A 21297-nucleotide genomic window follows, 5' to 3' on the forward strand; every position below is an offset into this window, starting at 1 on the left:
AGAGACAGCACGGAGAGCGTTTTCTCCGCGTTATCGGGGCGATTCCAGCAGTTGCACCGAGCTGCTCCCAGCCTGCAAACGGCTGCTCCGGATTCATAGAAAGCTCCTTCGTATAAAAATGGCACTGCTGCAGCGATTCCTGTTATTGTCTCAAGCGTTTTCGTTGTGTTTTCAAGTTTTGGGGACGAGTCCCACTGCCTGGCCCCTTTAACAGTCTGCTGATTTTTTTATTTATTTTTTATTTTTTTTTTTAAAAAGGAAACTGTGTTTGTAAAAGTTAGTGCTAAAGGGGCAGGGGATCATAGGTCCCCAGGGTTGAGTAAACGAGTCTGCAGAAAGAATCAGTCCTTCTAACTAGCGCACATTAAGCAGACATAAAGAATTTACCAATGAAAATTGTGGACTAAGTATGTATTTAATAACTCCCTCATGTTGCTGCAGAGACTCCTCCTTTGAAGAGCTCAGTGGGGTTTTGAGCAGAGGATAACTCTTGCCCCCATGCCCGCACTTTTTTAAAAGGAAAAGTTTTACATTTATTTTTAACGTAAGCAGCACACCCCATTTTTTCCAGTTTTAAAAGAACTCCTAAAAACTCGAGCTAGGCAAGCGCGGAGCAAAAGAAACTAAATAAAGCGAGTCTAGACTTCAAATTCGATCAGAAACATATGGGAGCTCTTCAAGCGCTTGCCTTTTGAGAAGTGCTATCACTCCCCACACAGAGTCCACAAAATATGCTTTCAGTAAGGCATGGCTGTAATTACCATGGGAGGCCCCGCTCGAAGAAGATGGCTTCTCTCCTCGGAGCACGGCTAGCATACTTCTAAATAAAAGGCTTTCCTTTCCACTTACATTTTACATTCTTGTTTGCTTGTGACCACCAGAGAACACTCGCGGAAGGCATGCACATAACTGGATTTTATGATACATTCCTATAGATCTGAGGCTGTAAACAAAAGTCCATTATTCTCTCCCTTCTCCGTGAGCTTGGTTTCCCTATAACGCAGGCCCCTCGCAGTGCCCTGGTACGTGACGTTCATCATCTTTGCAGAATCTAACAAGAAAATAGTTTTTTAAATCTTTAAAATAGTTTTTAAAAAAATCTCTAAACGGCTTTAAGTCGGACTGCAGGCAAATTTTCAAGTAGGTGACACTAAAACTCTGGCCATGAGGCATATGAGAGGAGGATAAAAGAGTGGCTTACTTCAGGTGAGGAATTAATATCAATTCTTACTTGGGTGATTATTTAGAGAGACTAGGTAGCCTGATTCCTAGGCTCGTCCTTGAGCTCATTTGATTTTTATATGATTTTCCCCGTTTTACTAAGATTCTGAAATACCTACACAACTTAGGAACTGCTTTTCCCAGTTCTTCTCTCAACCTATCCATCTTCGCATGTTGCCTCTTGACCTTCACCAGCTTCCGGATTTGGCAGAAAATCCAAACCAGAAATGAAACTACTGGAGCCACGAGGGGTGAAGAACAGAGGCAAGACATGGTTTGCAGACCTGATTAGCCCGTGTACAGTCTACGCATGCTTAAAACTCTTCCTGACCTACAGCAGATGCAGAGTGGCTGCTGTGGAGACTCCAGGACATCGGCTCAGGAGAAAAGATCTTGAGCAGGAGTGGGAAAACCATCAGGAGGAAAGGCACTTGATAGCAGTGACAGGTCATGAGAAAATAGGAAAAGCAGAAAAAGGGGAACATTAAGAGCAGTACGGCAGGAATCATGGACAAGAATCGGGAGGAGGAGATGATTAGGGGAGAAATGAGAAACAGCCCTCAGTAGTGATGAAAAGAAGAAGTGGTAGGGGAATACCTGTCTGAGATGGTCCCTCGCCTCAACGTAATGGTCCAAGAGACTGAAAGTTTCTCTCATTTGTTTCCGTACTGAAAACTGTTGTTTTGTCAAACGTGAAATGTTTCCAGTAAGCATGCCCAGAGGACTGCTGTTGGAAAGCAAGGCAGGAATGGGAGCACTGAGATGCACAGCAGCACACTGGTACAGCATGAATGCTAGTGCTAAAGTGGCCGTCCAGCTCCAGATGCACGTATCAAGCTCCACGAAGACACAGAGCACGGTGTGACTATCCTGCCGGGTACCTGCACAGCTCAGCCTGTTTCAAATGACCCAGCTGAACGATACTGTCAGTGGAAGAATTTTTGTGTTTCGTATAAGCAAGTTAAAGTTGTTAGGTTAAGTAGTTTTATCTGATGCCTGTATCTTCTCAGTAAAAGGAAAAAAAAGTAAGAGCAAATGGGAAGAATTTGTCCTTCCACTAGCCACCACTATGCTGCAGCAATATAAATCTCCACCAACTCAATGCTAACAGTGTTCCTGTGGTTTCAAAGGGCATGACTTAACCTAATAGGGTAATTCCTTCCAGAGGCAAACAATTCCCAAAGATGATGCTCCACTAGATTCATTTCTTTGCAAATCAAGCTGGATTTTCTATACGACCATCAGAAGTTATCATATAGTCACAGACACAAATACGTTTGCATGTTTAAGCAGGTGTTGCATTTTGGAATTAGTTATTTTAGGGAATTAATGTGTCACATGGAAAAAACAGCTTGAATTTAAAAAAATAATTCCACAGAGCAACCAAAAAAGACTTATTCTTAAACTGTGTGTCCTTTTTGCCCTTCAGCAGGGAACATGGCAACTAAGCAAGTACCAGTGGAGTTAGTCCACTAGTGGACTGTCCTAAGCCTTCAGAAGCCCAAGGTCAGGATGGTCCAGAAGATCCAAGTCCACATGGAGGAAGAGAGAGTTAGGAGTGACGAGTGATACCTTCAGAATCCTGCTCTTCCTTCCTCCTTCCCCAGCAGATGATGACAACAGAAGGATCACAAAATCGGGAGGAGGAACATCTGGTCTTTCAACAGTAGTTCGAGTTTCGTGTACTGATCTGTGTTGTAACATGCAGTGTCAATTCGTATCCCATCTTCAAAGACCACATCTATTTCTGCTCACTCTGTTCAGCCTTCCTACCTTCCTTCCTTCAACCCTTCTCTCCCATTTTGTGTCTCTCTTCTTAAGTTAGGGCAAGAAAGGGAACAACATCCTGGTTATAACCTCCAACTGGACTTGCATTTCTTCTTGTCCATGATGTCGACTAACAAGATCGTCCATGTCACCGTGGTTAATGTAGCCACTGAGTGCCCTTCTTTTCACCAACAGTACAGCTTGCAGGGACAGGAGTTTCAAAGAGAACCATTCAAAATGCCTGCAGGTTCAGGAAGTTCGAATCATCATTGCTTTCTCTTTAAACATACTGTTGTACGTTTTTTTCTTCCAGCATAAGGAAGGCTAGACACGCACTGCTATTCAGCCCACTCTTTCAAACAAGGCCAAAAATTTCCTGTTGAACACACTTGCTCTGATCCTATATAACCTTCACAGCAACTGTTGTTAAACTACCCTTTTTATGAGATTGAATAAATAACTGGGGACAAAACACATCTTTGGGTTCCTGTCTGTGTTCCTGGCAAACAACATTTGCTATTGTTTGACTCTACTTTCCTTTTTCAAGTTGTGAGATGCTAAAAATAAAAACCACTTCCTTTTTCTAATAGTATCTCGAGAGAGAAAAGGCTAAGAAAGCAAAAAAAAAAAAACACAAAACAAACAAGCAAAAAGCTTTTGCTGAAAGCACCTAAGTGAATAAATTACTCATTCATCCAGTTCGCCAGCTGACACTCCCAAAGCAGGGCTCAGCTGTGTTTGGGGACTGCACTCACAATATCATCTTTATCCCAGCATCGCCTCTTACAGCTCTCTTCAGGTTCCTTCTTTCTTTGTCTTCCTCTCTCTTGCATAATTTTTAATTACCCTTGCCCATCACACGGGACTGGTCTACACTAAGAAAAGCCATTTCTCAGCCTGATCCGCTTTACCGGATTGTGAGGTAACTTGGGCAGTCCCAAAGGAAACAGATCTCTCCCAATTCACCTCGTTTAAAAAAACAATTTTGTTGAATAAGTTTTAAAACAGGCAGAAGCATGTAGCTTAGGAACAATGCTAAAGATAGTCAAAACCACCTGAGTTACAATAAATAGATCAAGCCTAAAACCCACGCAAAACAAGCGACTCTTCACCAAAATGTATTCAACTGTCATACTGTGTTGCTCATCAGAACAATTTCTCCACCAAGATGCAAAGAGAAGAGGCCTGCCTCTGGCTGCTGAAGGGAGATGCTGGTGGGAGACAGACGCAGTGGCAGCAGATGTCGTACCTGGGCTGCAATGTCTGACATCCCATGAACTTCATTTGGTCTGATCCTCAGGACAGTCGTCTGGAGGAAGGGCATATGAAGGAAGGCAGTGAGCAAAACCCTTTTGCTAATCGAGAAGAAAGCCATCCTTTTAGGGGTGAGCGAGCACTGAAGCTCCTGGAGCAGACAGAGGAGCTGTTTCTCTCTTACGGTGTTACAGTACAGGCAGCTGAACAATCAGTTCTGTGCAAATCTGTTCCAAATTTCTCGCAAGATCAGTATTGCAGGATTATGATGAAACCACAAGAATTGTTATATTGTGGTATTTTACACATTTGCAAAAGCTGCTGTGACCTGCTTTCTGGACAATCCCTCCAGTATGCGTCCTCATTCACAGTGCTACTTCTTTCATTGCTTCCATTTGGACTGAAGTAGCTGGATGACCCCAGGTACGATGACAAGTGTTCCTCAGCTGTTTTTTCCCCATGGTAGTGGTTTGTCTACCCTAAGGAGTGCAGCTAGTGTTTCTAGTGGTCGTCACGGCCACTGACACCAGGCTCTGTTAGGAAAGATTGCCAGATATTGCATTTTATGGTTTGAAAACTGGATAAAAGGCTTTAAAAAGACAAATACGAGGAGCAGGAGACGGGTTTACAAAGGTGCTAGGAAGGGATATGTTGGAAAGAAACCAACATGAGACAGTGAGAAGGAAAGGAGGGAATATGTGGGGAAGGCAGACAAATGCGCTAGGCAGGAAACCAAGTGAGGGGAGAAGGTGAAGGAGGAAGCAACCAGAATGGTTGAGAAAGGGACAAGAAGGGGTGTGCAGAAAAAGGGGAAAACAAAATAGTGATAAAGGAACCAGTGGAGGAGGGGGGAAAGCAGAACTCCTTTCTAATAGATAACAGAAAATATAATCTCCTGCTTGAAGCAGCCAGCAGCAAAAGAAGCCTATTACTGGGTGCACATTTCAACAAGAACTGTAAGTCAGAAGATCCATTCAGAGCGGGCAGATGGATACTGCTGTTGGATGGAGTTATACCCCTATCCTCAGGTGTTCAGACTATGATCATGCAACTCAGCAAGAGGATGCTTTAAGGTGGGCACTTACTCATCCCACCATAAGATTCTGTGACCCTAAACGTTTGAAGAAATAGCTATTTGATTATTATTTATATTCCCTTAAAAAAAAAAATAGTAGCAAGCCTTTAAGACTGCAAGGTCAAACTCTCTGAAGGAGATTCCCAGACTAACGAAGGAAAATCCTTCTGGCCTTATATGCCAATATTTTATGACAGACTTTAATCAGAGGACCTCACGCAATTTTTGCAAGGGATCCCCTCATCGTTCAACACACAGGGTTATGCATTCCATTAAATCTTTCCAAAGAACTCTTAATTCAGAAAATCTATCACAGAAAACTTGCTTCATGGTTGATATTTGGCAACCAAAGGGCTGACTAGAGAGCCTGCAGACCAGGAAATGCCAGGCAGCGACGCTTTCTGCAATACATCTGACTTTGGGATTTTCTAGCTGTAATTACTATCAAGTGTAAGCACTTTTTTACATCGGGCTGGCAGAACTACTAATTTATGTTGCAAGCCATCGTTATGTAACAAACATAATAGGTCATGTAATTAGCCTCGGTGACATAATAAAATGTAGCTGCACAGTAGCCATCATCCCTCCCGTGCTGACTGGCTGTGGATAGACCTGAATTGTAGGAAGGCAGACAAAAGAGAGGTATAGAGAGCACGGGACCACTAGTGAACAGCACAACAACATGAATTCTCTTTCTGCTGCTTGCCTCCCGTATAAAGATCATCCTGAGCCCCAGGGACTGTGCGCCACCAGCCCTGAGCACACGATGCATGTGCTTGAAAGCTCTTCTGTTCCTGCCTGCTTGAGTGGATGCTGCAGCCCTCCGAGACCCTTCAGTAGCCAGGTCCCAGGGCTCCCCACTGAGCAGGGTCATGTATTTTTTTAATGGCAGAGGTCAGCATTTCACTGGGGAGGCCTTCAGAAAGCCACAGGAGCAGGAAAGGGGAGCACCCTCCTACCCCCACTAGCACCAGGGGCTCTGCTGCCAGGAGAAACAAACATTTCCAATTCAATTGTTCTTCTTGTGGCAAAGCTGAGATTCCCATTCAGGACATTTAAAAGTCATAAATCGAAGCATCCCCAGTAGAACTAAAATTGATCAAGATCAGGCTCCCCAAGCAGGCAGGCAAACGCACATCACGGTAAGCGGAGGTGGCTCTAGTGCCTGCCTCAAGCCGCCTTACCAAAGAGAGCACAGCTGCATTTTCTTTCAAAATACTACTGCAGCCTTTTAAGAGAGAGAGGGAATAATCTAAATTCTGGCAGCGGGGAATATTTCACAAATCATATATGCTTTGGCATCAAGCCCTTAACAAAGCCAGGGGCCTTTACTCACGGGCTTTGCTGGGAGAGATCCACCCACCTCAAGTGGGATTAATTAAAAGAGGCATGTATCATGCAAATAGTTTCTGTTTCCTTACAGAAATATTCAGAGCACATAACCCAAACCAGCTTTAGAATCAGAGCGAAGCAAGGAAGAAAATTATTTCCTGCTCCCCTAACCCTTTTCCTTTCCCTGTACAGTGAGGGAGGAACAGTGAGAAAAGGCAGAGAGCCCGCAGTTTCTGCCCAGCTCCTCTGATTGACTCCTTCTGCACAACTCCCCAACCAAAGCTGGGGGGGAAAAAAAAAATTATTTTAAAGGCAGGGGCTGTATCTCACTATGTCACTATAAGGTGGCAAATTCCCCAAACAAAATGTGTGTTCAGCCACTTGTTGGAACAGGATGGTCTAAATCTTACCTCTGGAAATGGTCTTTTTTTATCTTAAAGCAGAACATGAGAAAATAGAAAGTTTCTACTTATTCAGCCTGTCAGGATTTTCAGTTTCACATGACAGTGACGGGGGCTGCAAAACAGAGCTCCTCTGGAAAGCTAGACAAACTTTAAAAACACAACTTTCTTTTCAGGAAGCTTAACTACTCCCTAGGCAGGGCAGATCCTGACACTTCAAGGAATCGTCGCAGAAAGCGGTGGCTCAGCGCTCAGAGCCTCAGTTCAAAAATAAGTCACAGAGAAGCTCAAGTTTCCACAAGAGCTCTTCCTTAAAACTATTTTTTTTTTGCCTTTTAATATCTCAGACCCATTTTCTGAGTCAATTTCCTATGATCCTGCAAAGGCTGTTATTAAAACCAGACCAAGCGAAGCAGAAATTCCAGGGCTCCCAAGAAGTTTTAATAGGCGCAGGAGCCTGCCACACTGTCCCCCTCAGGTGATTTCCCCTGCAGCCCCTTCCCTGGGATTTCCTCTCTCCGGGTTTAGTCAGCGGGAGAAACCTGAAGTTTCAGCAAAACACCAAACCCCTCCCGCATTCTTAAGCATCTGAGATTTTTGTGTCTGAGGCTTTCGTAGCTCTAAAAAAAAAAGACAACTAGGATCCAGTCCAGAAGATGCGTATTGCAGATATTTTTTCCACAAAAATGTCAGGCAGTTGTACATTGAATTATATACCCAGCTTCAGCATTTTCAAAGCACTGACCTTCTTTATCAGCCACTGCTTCGCATGCCACCAGTGGCAGGCATGAATTGAGCCGTTCACAGGCTGCTTACCCAAGTGTCTTTTGTGAGCTAGGCCATTCTTTCCCGGTCTCCATCCTACCTATCACTTTAGCATCAAAAAAGATTATCATCAGACATGCTCTTGGCAAGCCACCTCAGGAAAGCAACGCTCATGCAAAACTCACAGCCAGGCAGGACAAAGGAGACATGCTCATTCGCAAGGCAACGTGCGACGCGCCGGGGAGCTGTGGTTCTTTCCAGTAGTACAACTGACCGAACACTGGACCTCGTATTTCTGCAGCTGGGACGTGCTTTGTCCAGTGGTGGCACAGTGGAAACACCGGTGCCAGTGCCCTTCAAGCTCTTCCAGTGGGGGACCCTAACCTGGACTTCTTCCTTTTAGCATCCCCAAAGGCAATTCTGTGTTTCTTCCTACTGCAAGCTATGGGGTACTCACTGTGATGAAAGAAATTGGTTCAGGATTGGGCACTGATGCAATGCCCTTTTCATCGGAAATTATACATATAGAAAACTCCATTCATTTGATACGCCTCATTTGTTTACTCTTTATATTGTAAACATGATGATGATATACATGTGTTCAGCTGAAGAGCTGCTTCAGAACTGGCATTCACCCTCAAACTGGGATATGCATCTTCATTTTATACAATACAGAAATTATTATGTTAGAAACAGCGTCAAATTTAAGTTGTTCCAACTACAACATATCTCACCTATTTAAAATAAAGCATTTAGGAGTTTTTCTACAAAGGTGGATTAGTTTTATTTTCCATTGCTATTTCTAAAATTGAAAATGTGCCTATTTTCTTTTCGTTTCTGTTTAATTGGCTTTTTTTTTTTCCTCCAAACTGACTAATTCTAATCTAAGAGTTAATTTATAAAAAATGGAGAAAGGTCTTTGTTCCAGCATCACCTAATCTGCCCATGCCTCTCACAATTTGGGAAGTTAACGAAGCCCATGGAATCAGAGCCTTTTGTATATATGAATCATTAAGTGTATTATGTCATAATGAAAATAAATATTAAGGACCATTTTATTCATATAGCTTATATTAAAAAACCAGTTAGTGCCACACAAAGTTATAAAATATGCAAAGCTAAAAGTACTGACAAATGCAAAGACCTCAGGAGGAAAATAAATGTGATTGTGAAAATGCTGTTCCTTAATCAATCATTTTGTGCTTGTGACCTACATCCTACGACCTACACCATTAGATAGCTCTGGACCATCTTCAACTGGCTGTAAATTATTTGGCTTACAGAACAAAAATCCTACTCCTATCAGTTTGTTCCACCGATTCTACAAGGACTTGCTCTTGTTCCCTCCCCGAAGAGCTATTACATGCTCTGGTGAGCACTCAAAATGGCAAAAGTGAGTTATTTTTTTGTACCACTGCCCATGTTCTGGTGGAGGGCTAGGGAACTTCTTTTCTCTGTGAACACCTCATGTGGATACAACGCAACCAGAACAGGGGTTCTCAGTGTAATATAAGCCAGTTTCTTTGAACTGACTGGAAAAAAGTTCCTATCTTTTCAACAAGTCATATTTGTATTAAAAATTGCTTCCTTGGAACGCCTTTGACTCTCTGCAGGGAATATACGATTTTGCTTTGTTACAGGACTTACTCAACAACCGTGCTTGCCTCCGCTACGTTGTGCACAATCTGTCTGTTATGCTAGAGGAAGAGAACCATGCCCACCACAAGAAAGCTGAGCCATCTTACCTTGGGACACTGGGAGGAGCCCGTGTTGGCCGAGAGGGAACCTGGGGAGGTCCTCCATGGGCTTCGCCACCGCTTGGAAATGGGGGCAATGGTCCTGGGCGGAACGGGACCGGGGGAGCCCCCGACTGAGGGCCTGGAGATGGGATTGCAGGAGCTGGTCCTCGGCCAGATAAAGGTCTGGTTGGGGGATTATTTAACGTAGGCCTCCTCTGAGTTGAGGGACTTGGAGGAGGAGATCTAGTGAAACATCAGATATTTAAGACATTCAGTGAGGTGACAGTTTTTGTTTGCTTTAAAAAACAGAACACTTTTTTTTTTTTTTTTAATGTCACCATATACTTTTTTCCTTTGCATTTCTTTTGCTGACAGTGCCAGAGCATCACATATACTTAGATCTAACATATAGCATTCCCATAGACAGCATGCCTTAAGACAGACAGAAATAAACAATCAAAGAGGTAAACCTAATAGGATAATTATCAGAATTCTAACAAAGTTATGTTAAATGGATTGGCTAGGCCATGCAGCCTGAAGTGCTGAAGTGTTACAACAGCTTGCAAGAAGAGGTCTTAGGGTTAATTTGCAAAGATAGGTGGGATTGCTGGAACAAGGAAAAACCATTATACTCCTACAGAAACCAAAACAGTATTTGCTGACAGGAATGGCTGCTATCTGAAGCATCAGGCAAGCTGTAAATCCCATGGATGGTCTTCTAACAGGCAAATACCTTGCCTGGTGTTCACACACATATCCATAGAACATGCATATGTGGGAAAAGGTTTGTAAAAAATCAGCAGAGAAATGGGGCCATACAGCATACATACAGGTTCACATCTGTTCTGGGGCTCAACATCCAGATTTCTGGATTTGGCTTCCTGATAGTATAATATGGTAGAACACAAAGCTCCTGACATTTTAGGAATCATGCAACTCGCTGAAACCTGAACTACAAGGAGCCTTTTCTCCAAGCCAGTCTTGAACAGAACACAGGATACTGGGAAAGAAGGCGGGTGGCTTTACTAGGAAGAGTTCATGGGTATTTAAGGTCTATCTTGCTCCAGAAATTCTTGGCAACATACAAGAAACATATATATGCATGTTCTTCATCCCTAAAATACTTAAAGCAACACAAAACATCTAGATAATAGCAAGATTTTCTGATTCCCCTCACCAATGTCATTGAAGACCTGGAGGAATGCCCAAAGAGATGGGTAAAGAGGGAGCTGCTGATGCTAACAACGTCTGCGCATCCAAAATTTCACTACAAAGCAGATATGAAGATCCTTACCTGCGGGCCTGCTGGAGCCAAGAATCATCTACAGGAGGTGGTGCAGGGGTTGACACGGTGCTAGTGCTGATATCGCCAATGATTGCTAGGGCTTCCTTCAGAGCTTGGTACATTCGGAGCATTTCATCTCGCCTCTGTGCCTGTTCAGCTGACTCTTCCATTAGAGTGTTTTGGTCCTCAGAAGAATACAAGTGAGCCAGGAGCTCTGCGTTGATAAATTCTTTGACCTATTTCATCAGACAAAACAAACAAACAAACAAAGCAAAATACAGTACTGAACAAGTACAGTGGGAGACCCATAGAACCAGGAGAGAGACCTACCTAAACTTCATTTGTTTCTCCTGCTACCTTGTTTACATCAATGCTATTGGTATTGCGGCTTTTGTTAGGTCATATTGGGGACTAAAAATGCTGAACTCAGGTTGAGCTGATGGTACAGCAGCCTGAAGGTGAGCTCTGACCCAAGGAAAGGCTGGCACACACAGCTGGGCATAGCAGCTGCCTGCATGTAGATGGTTTTAATGCAAATAGAAAGCCACATTCTGAGACTGCTATTCACATCTGAGAATAAGATGGTTTTGTATAGTCCCTCCACATGAACTGTGGCCTTTTTTTTTTTTTTTTTTTTTTTTATTTCTGTCTTTGAAAGATTAGACATGGTCAGAATTAACACTGGTCAATGTCTCTAAAGTGACACCTATGTTTACAATTCAATTTCAAGGCTTCCCAGTGGCTCCCACAAAGTCAGCTAGCATTTTGGTCCAATACTAAACAGCTGACCCAGAGGTAAATGTCAGCCATTAGCATACCATCAGATACAAAATTCCCTTGGGAATGGGAATTTTCAGGCTTTATAGCATCTTTGTCAATTATTTTCTTAGCAACAATTCACCCTGCTGGAGATGGTGCCTTTCATCTCCAACAACTTTGTCAAATTCTAAATATCCCATCCAAACACATTCAAACTGAAGGGAGAAGGCTCCAAGTAATCTAATTTACTATATTGATTTCCTGCTATGCCTGCCCTGGTTATGGAAACCTGGGCCACATTACGAGAGATAAAAAGCTAGAGGTACTCTGATTAAATAAGACGCTGGTAAATAGACCAACTGCTGACCTGCTAAATCCTTGCATTCAAACCTTTCATTGCCGTTCTGATCTATTTCTCATCTGGCTTTTTGCTCTATAAAGCTCTTTTTGAGCTGGAGATGCTAACAGTAATACATTCCCGAGATTCTGATTACATAAACCTGAGCTCCACTTGCACAGGGGTTTGTGCTAGTTGATCTAAACCCTGACAACGAGAATACGGCAGTGCTTGCGTTCACACGAGGTCAATTAAGAGCAGTCAAACTGCACAGGTGCGGGACCCTTTCTTGTCACCTAATGATGAAAAGAAGCCAGGACAGACCTTACAGGGAAACACACCATACTGACCGAGCTTGGCTGTCGTTTCCCATTCACGTATGACAGGAGATGCACAAACTCTTAGCAAAGCCTGCAAAAATTTTCCATGAGTCTCATGCTGTTTTCCAGTAGATGGTACTGATCAAGAGCCAGAGTACACTACTTTCCTCGTGATTGCCAAAGACTCCACATTAAAAACAGATATCGGAGTTAAACAGCATCACATTCTACTCGATGAAATGAGCATTTTAATGGCATCACTTCAAAAAAAAGAAGTCCTAAAATTAGATTAAGGCCAGAGCTGATTGTAAAAGCATTGTTAAACCACAAATATCTGTTTGAAAAAAAAAATAAAAATCATCCTGTGACAATTATCATGAGAGATCCCTGCCTGCCACTAGCACAAACTCAAGAAACTCCCTGAACCCTTCTGGAAGGGAAGGCTGCTGCGGTAAGGACAGTTCTGGAATCAAATCTCCTTCCTTCTGCAAGGGGATGCACTTTACAAGATAAAGACCTTCCATGATGGCCACTTTCTCCAGCTTGGGAAAGAAAGGGAAAGTGACACTTCTTCATGGCTTTGCTCAAAAAAAAACCCAAAAAAAACACCAAAACACAGAACAAAACAAAAATACAGAAAAATACAAAGCAAGGGTTTAAAATGTTTTCTTTTGCAGACATCAGACCTGCAGTCAAAGCTGAACCACAGCCAGCATCCAAAGCACCAATACCGCAAAGCTTGCCCTGTCACCCTGTCCAAATGGGGTGAGATGGGCTTGCAAGGAACCTTCATTTATCAGTGGGCAGACCACAACAGACATCAAAGTCTCAAACGCAAAAACAATCTGTTCCTTAACCTTAAGGTTGGTAGTAACAAATACTTGATCATTTTTCTACTCAGCTGCGATTAATATCAACACTGCTTGTGGAGCATACGTTGTCTACTCCAAGACCACCCCTCTTGAATAATCTGTGATACCTAGGCACCATGAAATAATGCTGAAAATTCTGAAATGTGTGTTTTGTTTGTGCGTGTTTGAATTTCTAATGGTAACTCAATGCAGTTCTGTGTGGTAAATGTATTTTCTTTTAAGGTAATCAACATCCACCCTAAGGGAAGAATAAGGGATGCATTTGGAATACAACGGTCTAGTTTTAGGTCTCAAAGCATGCTGAGGGACACGTCTAATTATTTTCTGTACACTGAGTTTGAACCTGATACTTCCCCTTGAATTTTAAGTGCTCGTTTACAGGCCCACAAAGTGGAAAGGAAGTTCTAGGAGGAATTGGGAGGTTACAATTGTCATGGAAACAAATTCCTTGGGATCAATTTGTTCCTGGAGTTTTGGAAGCAACATGATGGAGCAGCAGAAAGTACAGAATATGATCAGTAAGGGGGAAAGAGGATATTTTCACTTAATTCCAGGTGGATGGGTAGGACTTTTGAAAACTCCAAGGAACACGTGCACTACTTAACGGGACCCACCTTCCCTCACAGCACCACTGCTTTCCAGGTCTTTGCACAACCTTTTGGCTTGGCTCAACAGTCTTCATTCAAGCATTTCTTTCTTTCTTTTTTTTTCTTAATAGTTCTGATTTTTTAAAACTCAGATTTTGTGTTTAACGTGGTATTTGCTGCCTATGCTCCACAGAAACTAGTGCAGAAACGTTTTTAGTTCTTCACGGTCTTTTTAAAAGTTCTGACTCTTTGCCAGAAATTGAAATTCTAGGATTGAGGTGTAGGGCTTAGCTCACTGGCAAGCCCAAACACAGCTATGGACTATGAGGTCAATTGAAAGGCAGATGATGCGGTAAGGATGCTGTTTCTGTGTGCCACACGCAACCAGCATGGCAGACTTGACCAGCGTTAACAGCTGATGAGATTGAAAGTACAAAATCTTACAGTATTCTCCTCCTGAGTAAAGCAGCACTTCAGAGACCCTTAAGCTATTCCATATGAGGAGGTGAGTGGCAGAAAATTTAATGTAAACGTTCAAAAGTATCTGCTCACTGAACTCTACAGCTTATGAAATGAGAGCTGAAAAACAGCCCTGTCTAAAGGCACCAAAGTTGTGCTAAATCGAAGCAGCAAGTTGCTGGCTGTGATCTGGAAAGAGCAGAGGGAAAGCAGAGGGAACTTGCTCACCTTACAAATTTGAGACCATGGCTGATTTCAGGGTGTGTCTATGTATGGGAGAGAAACAGGCAGCTCCATCATTCCCGTACTCTTCTGCACAAACTCACCCAGGACTAGAGCACAATTTGGGGTTGGACTTCCCTAAACCTAAAGAAGTTAACAGAGTCTCTGTTGTCCTCTTCCAAATATTCTGCTCGTATTGTATGTCCCTGGAAATCCCATTGAAATTTCCTGTCCAAACACCTAAGTGCAACACAAATTCTACAAGGCTAATGAAATCCATCAGACTAAGGCTAGAGGTGGCTCCAAGTCAAACATAAATGCTCCTTTCTAACCAGATTTGTGTTACAACACATTGTATTTGTAACAACTGATCGGTTGGATGACCTGAGAGACCACAGAAAAGGCACTATACATAACTAACAGGATCTCTGTGCTCCGCTATTAATTCACGTGGCAGCAACGGCTCTAATGGCAAGCTCAGTTCAACGAGGTCCATTCAGAACTCTGCCAAAAAACGAAGGCTGAGATCCTAGTGCAGTGGAAAAACAATGATATCTCAAAGCCATTTCTTTAACCAAATAATCTTCAGATCTAAGAAAGACACACACAATAAATCAAACAACCACATCAGCTTATGTAAACAACAGTGTCCAACGCTTCCAGATTTATTCCTTGAAAATGGCAATCTGAAAATATAAAGGAACCCAAATAAAATACAAACTTCTTTAACAAACCATGACAAAGGGTTACAGACTGAAAATCAAGGAAGCACAGCTCTGCTGCTCTCATAGACTGCCTAGATGGAGCTCCCAACCCTTTTTTTTTTCCTACTATACCAAAAGCAAGACAGAGAAAAGAAAAGGATCCTTGGTTTACCTTTAAATAACAATTTATATTCTTATTAAGACATAAATGAATGCAACTTTCAGCGTGCTGGAATAACCTCCCAGAACACTGTGCCAGACTTTCAGAAGGCTGCAGGACATCGTACTACTGAAGAAGAGTGGAATATTTTGTTTTAGAATGTGACATTTATGGCAGGGTGTTCTCTTTAATACGTGCTGTTTTTGCTGCTCTATTCAAGAAAAGTGTTTGTACGAGCAGAAGAGATTTGGCAGATGTAAAATAATTTAGAAGCTTGGCTGTTACTTACATTATTGATCATAAGGTGCATGATTGTTTTCGGTATCAAATCGCGGATGCATTTGTTGATAATAGACATGTAGGAGTCCACTAGGTTTCGAATCGTCTCCACCTGCCTCTCCAACTGGGGGTCCATTGAAAAATTGTCCGCTTGGCCATTCTCATCATTTTCAGTCTGCATGGAAGAAAAAAGGAAAAGTCTTTCGGACTGAAGCAAACTGGAAAAATATTGGGAACAAAATGGATTTAAACTGTAACAATCCAGCAACACAACTCATACAAAGAATGACTGGAAGTTAAAATACGAAGTACCTACCTGTTTAACGTTGGTGTTTTAACATTATGAAATCTGGAATTTTAGAGGTTAATGCAATATAAGAAGCAAACTTGTTTTCACAAAGAGAAAATTATATATTATATATATTTCGATTATATATTTCCACACAAATTGTAATTTTATGTTAAGGAACGTTTTTGGACAAAGATGTGTGGAGGTAAATGATACCCCAAGAAATTATCTCAGATCACTTGCTGCAATATTTATTAACAATTTTTATTATTTTTCACCATTCCGATTTAGCCAGCCTGATTCATGCAATAAAGTAGTGCTGTAAGTCTGGATATTTAATTTTACCCTCCTATGGGTAAAAAACATCGTTGTTTCTTAAGGCTGACTCAGTTGTGACAAATTCTGCAATTCAGCCTGAAATTTTTTAGATGTGAATAGCACCTACATAAACAAAGGATTTATGATGGATAACAGCAAAACCATCATCGGTTCCAGTGCTCAAGGCTCAGCATAACATAGGCTGGTTTATATATTAGAGATTTCTTTTTCATTGGAGAGGAAAAAAAACATCTTTGTATGTAAACAGCTGACCTAATTAAAGAAAATACCAGGAACTTTGACTGGGAGCTAAAAGGTATGCACTTTGCTTCAGTTTGGCCTGTACAAAACCAAGGAAACTTAAAAATAAAAGAACAGTATCCCTTTGGCAAAAATCAAACCGCTTTCCGAGGCTCAAAGACGCCAAAAGAATTAAATTTCAACCTGGAAAGTCAAAAGAACAATGTCCTTTCCACAAACTCTGACATATAATACTTCTCCCTGAAAACGAAGAAAATGAGCACTTAAGCCATACGAGCATGGACTATAAAATCTAAACCCATTCTGTGGGTAGCTGGAAGCATAACACAAGGAAGCAGAAATTACGTGCAAAAACGAATAAACTAGTAACAAAAACTAGTTATATACCAGCCAGACTTACCGCTATCAGCACAACGCCTTTTACAACACAGCATTTAGCTGAAATTTCCACGTCACTGGCACTTTACCGACTCCTTGACCCGTTGAAATTCATTCCCAGCCCATTAGTAAAGGACCACTGGAGCTAGAAGAGCACCGAAGAGGTCTCTCCTTGCACAAAAAGCCATTCTTACAGTTTCATGTCCTAACGCTCACGCAGCATTAGCAGGTAGATCACATCTTATTTCCTTCTTATAAACCGTGGCTTAATCTGTCTGATCTAAGTGAAATTGTGACAGTTGTTTGTTAACTCCTAATTTTATTATGACATAAGATCCAATGTACCATTTAAAAACAAAATTAAGTGTGTGTAAAAGAACTGGTTCTAACAGCCTCAACGGATCAGATTGTTCTTACTCACAGATGAATTACTGGAAAAACAGCTAATCTAAAGACTTGAAAAATAATCTGCGGTGCTTCCTAAACATTCTGGGACTGTGGAGGACACTGGAAGAGCTCTTGATGAAAACGTTTTTCAATTCTGTAATGACAGTAGACACACTACCCTATAGACCTTAATCATTTCGTTAATAACCTTCACATGCTGAAGTGTCACAGCATGCAGATTATGTTCCTTAGTCTCCACGTTTGAAACTAAACAAGTTGAATTTTCCTTGTGAAATACCAAATAAATGGAAAATCATATGCCTATCATATAACCACAGATCTTAGGCAAGTGATTGCAGGCAGAAAATTCCCCTTTGCCAGTTGCCACGGATTTGTATTCTCTTTCTTTTTGCCTTTGTTGTCTACGTAAAGTACAGTTTGTCCGTGTAGTTTTTACTTCTTCGGTGTGTTCCCCCCCTCATTTAAATTACAGATTGCAATGGGATTCTTAGCTGGCTGAGCAGCGAAGTGACAGATGTTTATCATTATCCTCATCAAGAGAATGTAAAGTAAAAATAGTAATTTGTCTCTGATCTTTAAGGCAAGGGGTAATAAGTCTGCAAACATTTAACCTTTTACATACAGGCTCATAGGTGACATTTATAGAAAGTGGCTAATACTTCAGGAGTCCACGTCTTGTTTGAAACTGTAATAGAGCTGAGCACATACTGCTGATTTATTTTGTCTAAAAATCAGAAAAGATCAATCTTTCAAGAGTTTACAGTAATTTATTGCAAAAGCTTTCAGCCTTAGTATTCTTAAAGACTTGCCATCTCAGCTGAAGGCTTGTCATGCTAGAAACCACCTTGATGTGAGTGTTTTTCATGCACCAGAAATGTTTGCTTTTAACAGATCTCCCTGCTACTGTAGCACACTGATAAAAGTTATCAGGCTTTTCTCTGTGCCAACATTTGAGAATGAGGCTGCGTGGTAATGCTGGGCATCACAAGATAGAAATGATGCAGACACCCTATTCCACATACGTTTTGTTCTTTCAGAATTTTGAATGAACACCTACTAAATGAACAGCTGCTTTCCACAATCTTCTTTGGAAAATATCGTAACTTGCTGAGAAGCGAGCGCTTACAGGCTGAAAATTTGCTAGTGTATTGAAGAGCAAGGAAACCCAGCCTTGCAGGAGCTCTCTGGCATGTTCTCCTGGTGTGCATCCAGTGCCCAGGTAATTGGGCAGCCGCACAACCCTGCCACCACCTCCAAACACTGTCCAGGCCTTCTCTTGATGAACAGCAGCACTTCCTGCACATCCCACAGCATGCTGGCATATGCTGGAGAGGAGGCCAAGAGATACCCACCTCAGCATGCTGAATGGAACAGGAGAATCAAAGCTGGAAGTGGGTTTCTACGCCTCCTTTCCCCAGGCACGGGGCAGCCACAGGCCCCTTTCAGTGGTCCTCATCTTGAGCCAGAACTTGTTGATCCCAAGAGCAAGTGTTAAGCATCAGCTAACACATATAGATACGAATCTGGGCTATTTTCAATCAGTTGGCTCTTAATACTGCTAATAATTGTTGTCAGGAATGAAATATTATTATTTCAAATCAACACAACTGCAGTTACTTTAGGAACTTCTATAAACCTACAGCAAAGAGACTACGGGAGAATCGAGAGCTAGAAATCAGGTAAAGAAAAAGAGATTAATCTGGGAAAAGCAAAGCTCAGAATACGTGATGAAAACACACAAAAGGTGCAGACAAACGATAGGTGAAACAACACAGGAGAAGGTAGCATGGAAGCCAGGATGGTGCTTTTGGTTATACACGGGTACACATTGCCTCAGAGGTAAGGAGACAGTCCTGTCTACTTTCTCTGCACTTACAAAAGTGAAAATAAAAACTATTCCTTACGCCCTGCAGCAGGTCTCACCTTTCTTTCATAAGCTGCCTTATGATCCTTGCATGAAAAGCTGCTAGCAAAACACGAAGTCTGCATCATTGCTACTGTGCTAAAAACACCCTTCTGTACTAAAAACGTAGTAAGGATTAACGTGTCACACAAGAGAAGTCTAAAAATTGCATGTGAAATTCAAACCACTTCAGTTTGTGGGCATTTTCGTGCTGGCTGCAGTGGGAAAGGATTTCACCCTCCATGTGCATTGCTACCAGAAGAGTTATCAGTCTTCTCAAGACTGAAAACTTCCTGGTGCAAGAAGAATGACTTCACGTGATGCAAAAGGAAGAAGGCAGACGTCATTACACGCAATCCTAAAAAAGGAATAGTGCTTCAGAATATCAGGATAATTTTTCTGATTGAGGGAATTATAAGCACGTTGCAGAGTGGCCCAAGAAAATTTCAGGAAAAGTAATTCCTTTCGAAATTCACAGCAAAACTGGGTAACGCACTGAAAACAGTCCTGAGCTGGCCACACAGAGAGAGCAATACTTCTAATTTCCATGATTTCATTACACTCAGGGCAGCTGCCAGCATATTTAAGAATGTCTTGTATAACATTCCTGATGTCAGTTCCAAGAAGGAGCATTTGTCTAGCATTTTCATTAGAGCAGTGTATCAACCAATTTTATGTAATCAAAAAGGCATTCCATTAAAAATGACTGAGAGGAAGCAGACGGGAAGGTGACTGGCGAAAGGGTAAAAGCCAAAGCAGCAGCAAACCAGTGCTCCGTAAGCTGTGAAATAAATCCGCGACTGCTGGGAGAAACCCATCATTTAAAAGCTACTTTCCTATCCTTTATCTACAAATGCAAGTTTATAACAACAACCTGAAAATGAGTCATTCCCTCCAGACTGCATTTACATTTGAATTTACAGCTGCTGAACCTGTTTTAGCTATTCCTGTCCAAGCAGGGTTTTTCTTTAATGCACCAACACTTAGAAAACTGCAGTTGTCCTAACCTCCTGCCTTTTCTTAAGTCTCTTCAACCGATTCCTGATACTCTCTCCTCATTTTCATCTGAAGCTGTAGATACAATTCAGCTAAGACGCTCTCCGCTGTACACAGTGTGCCTTTTGCCAGAGGACTGCTGAAACCACATGACGGCTTCACACAGTGAGGTTTTCTTACTGGAAGGAACCACAAGTAAATGACAATACATTATTTTTGTGCGTTTACAACAAAGCCAGCAGCAGCAGCAGAACATTTCCCGGGCAGCTTGGAAGCTGGCCTTTTCCCTCGCAGAGGGCAGCTTTGCCACTCTCTTCATGCTTTCAGCATCTCCGCCTGGGAACTGCTGTTGCCTTTACTGAGCCACCCACGGGCTGCCCCTTTCAGCAACCATGCTCTCATTAGCAGCCTTGAACTGCTCCAAACAGAGGTTAGGATCCCGCTTTCCCTTCCACACGATCCGGCTCACTTTGTACCCGTGCAGAAGACAGCCACAGCCGAGCTCAATTTGGTTCAGAGTATGTAACTGGCTGGATTCATTTCAACAATCGTCTACTTGGTCTCTTCTTTGTGCTCACAGACATTGTATAGCACAGACCATTAGCTAAAACCTTCTGCTGAATCCACACACAGGTCCCCAGATATTTACACGATGTTAATGATCCCAAACATTCAACTCTGCATTGGGCTCTCTCCCTGCCTCCTTCAATCATGAAACTGATTGAAACTACGAGACTGAAAGGGATGATAAATTACCAGAACTCTGACACGTTTGGAGTATTTTTTGTCTTATAGTCCATAAGCATTTAGGGCAATTTTTGTAAACTGCCATTTTCCTTTTCTTCAGGACTTTGTGCAGCTGAAGTTCTTGTAGAGTCTTTAAAAAGAAGAGGCAGTGAATTAAGGACCAGCCTACTCCTGGTAAGACTGAGCCAAATGATCTAGTTTTAAGCACATAAAGAAAAAGGCAACAACCCACAAGGTTGACAACTAATAACGTCAACTCAGTCCCATTTCATTTTACAGCAGAGATTCAGATCTTAGGGCTGTGACATCAGATGCCACGTGTTTTGGTCTTTGGTCAAGCTTTCTGACACCACCTCGTGAGGTTTTCATTAAGGGAAGTGTGCTCCCTCTGCGAGCACTGGTTGGACACACGTTTCCGTAGAAAAGCTGTTGATGGTTCACTGTCAAACTGGAGAACTC

The 21297-nt window shown here is 42.1% G+C and overlaps 1 protein-coding gene across 6 annotated transcripts in view; it reads right to left on the bottom strand.

The window, feature by feature from the left end:
- Positions 1-21297, bottom strand: part of DNM3 (dynamin 3) — a 177909-nt gene that overhangs the window by 8652 nt on the left and 147960 nt on the right. For all 6 annotated transcript variants that reach the window (XM_084527142.1, XM_084527141.1, XM_084527138.1 and 3 more), the window contains 3 exons: positions 15549-15713; positions 10849-11075; positions 9561-9797 (listed from right to left, as the gene is read on the bottom strand). In XM_084527142.1, the coding sequence (XP_084383268.1) occupies positions 9561-9797; positions 10849-11075; positions 15549-15713 (629 nt within the window). The remainder of the gene's footprint in view (positions 1-9560; positions 9798-10848; positions 11076-15548; positions 15714-21297) is intronic.

This window comes from Aythya ferina, assembly GCF_964211825.1.
Source record: "Aythya ferina genome assembly, chromosome: 8".
Taxonomy (NCBI): domain Eukaryota; kingdom Metazoa; phylum Chordata; class Aves; order Anseriformes; family Anatidae; genus Aythya; species Aythya ferina.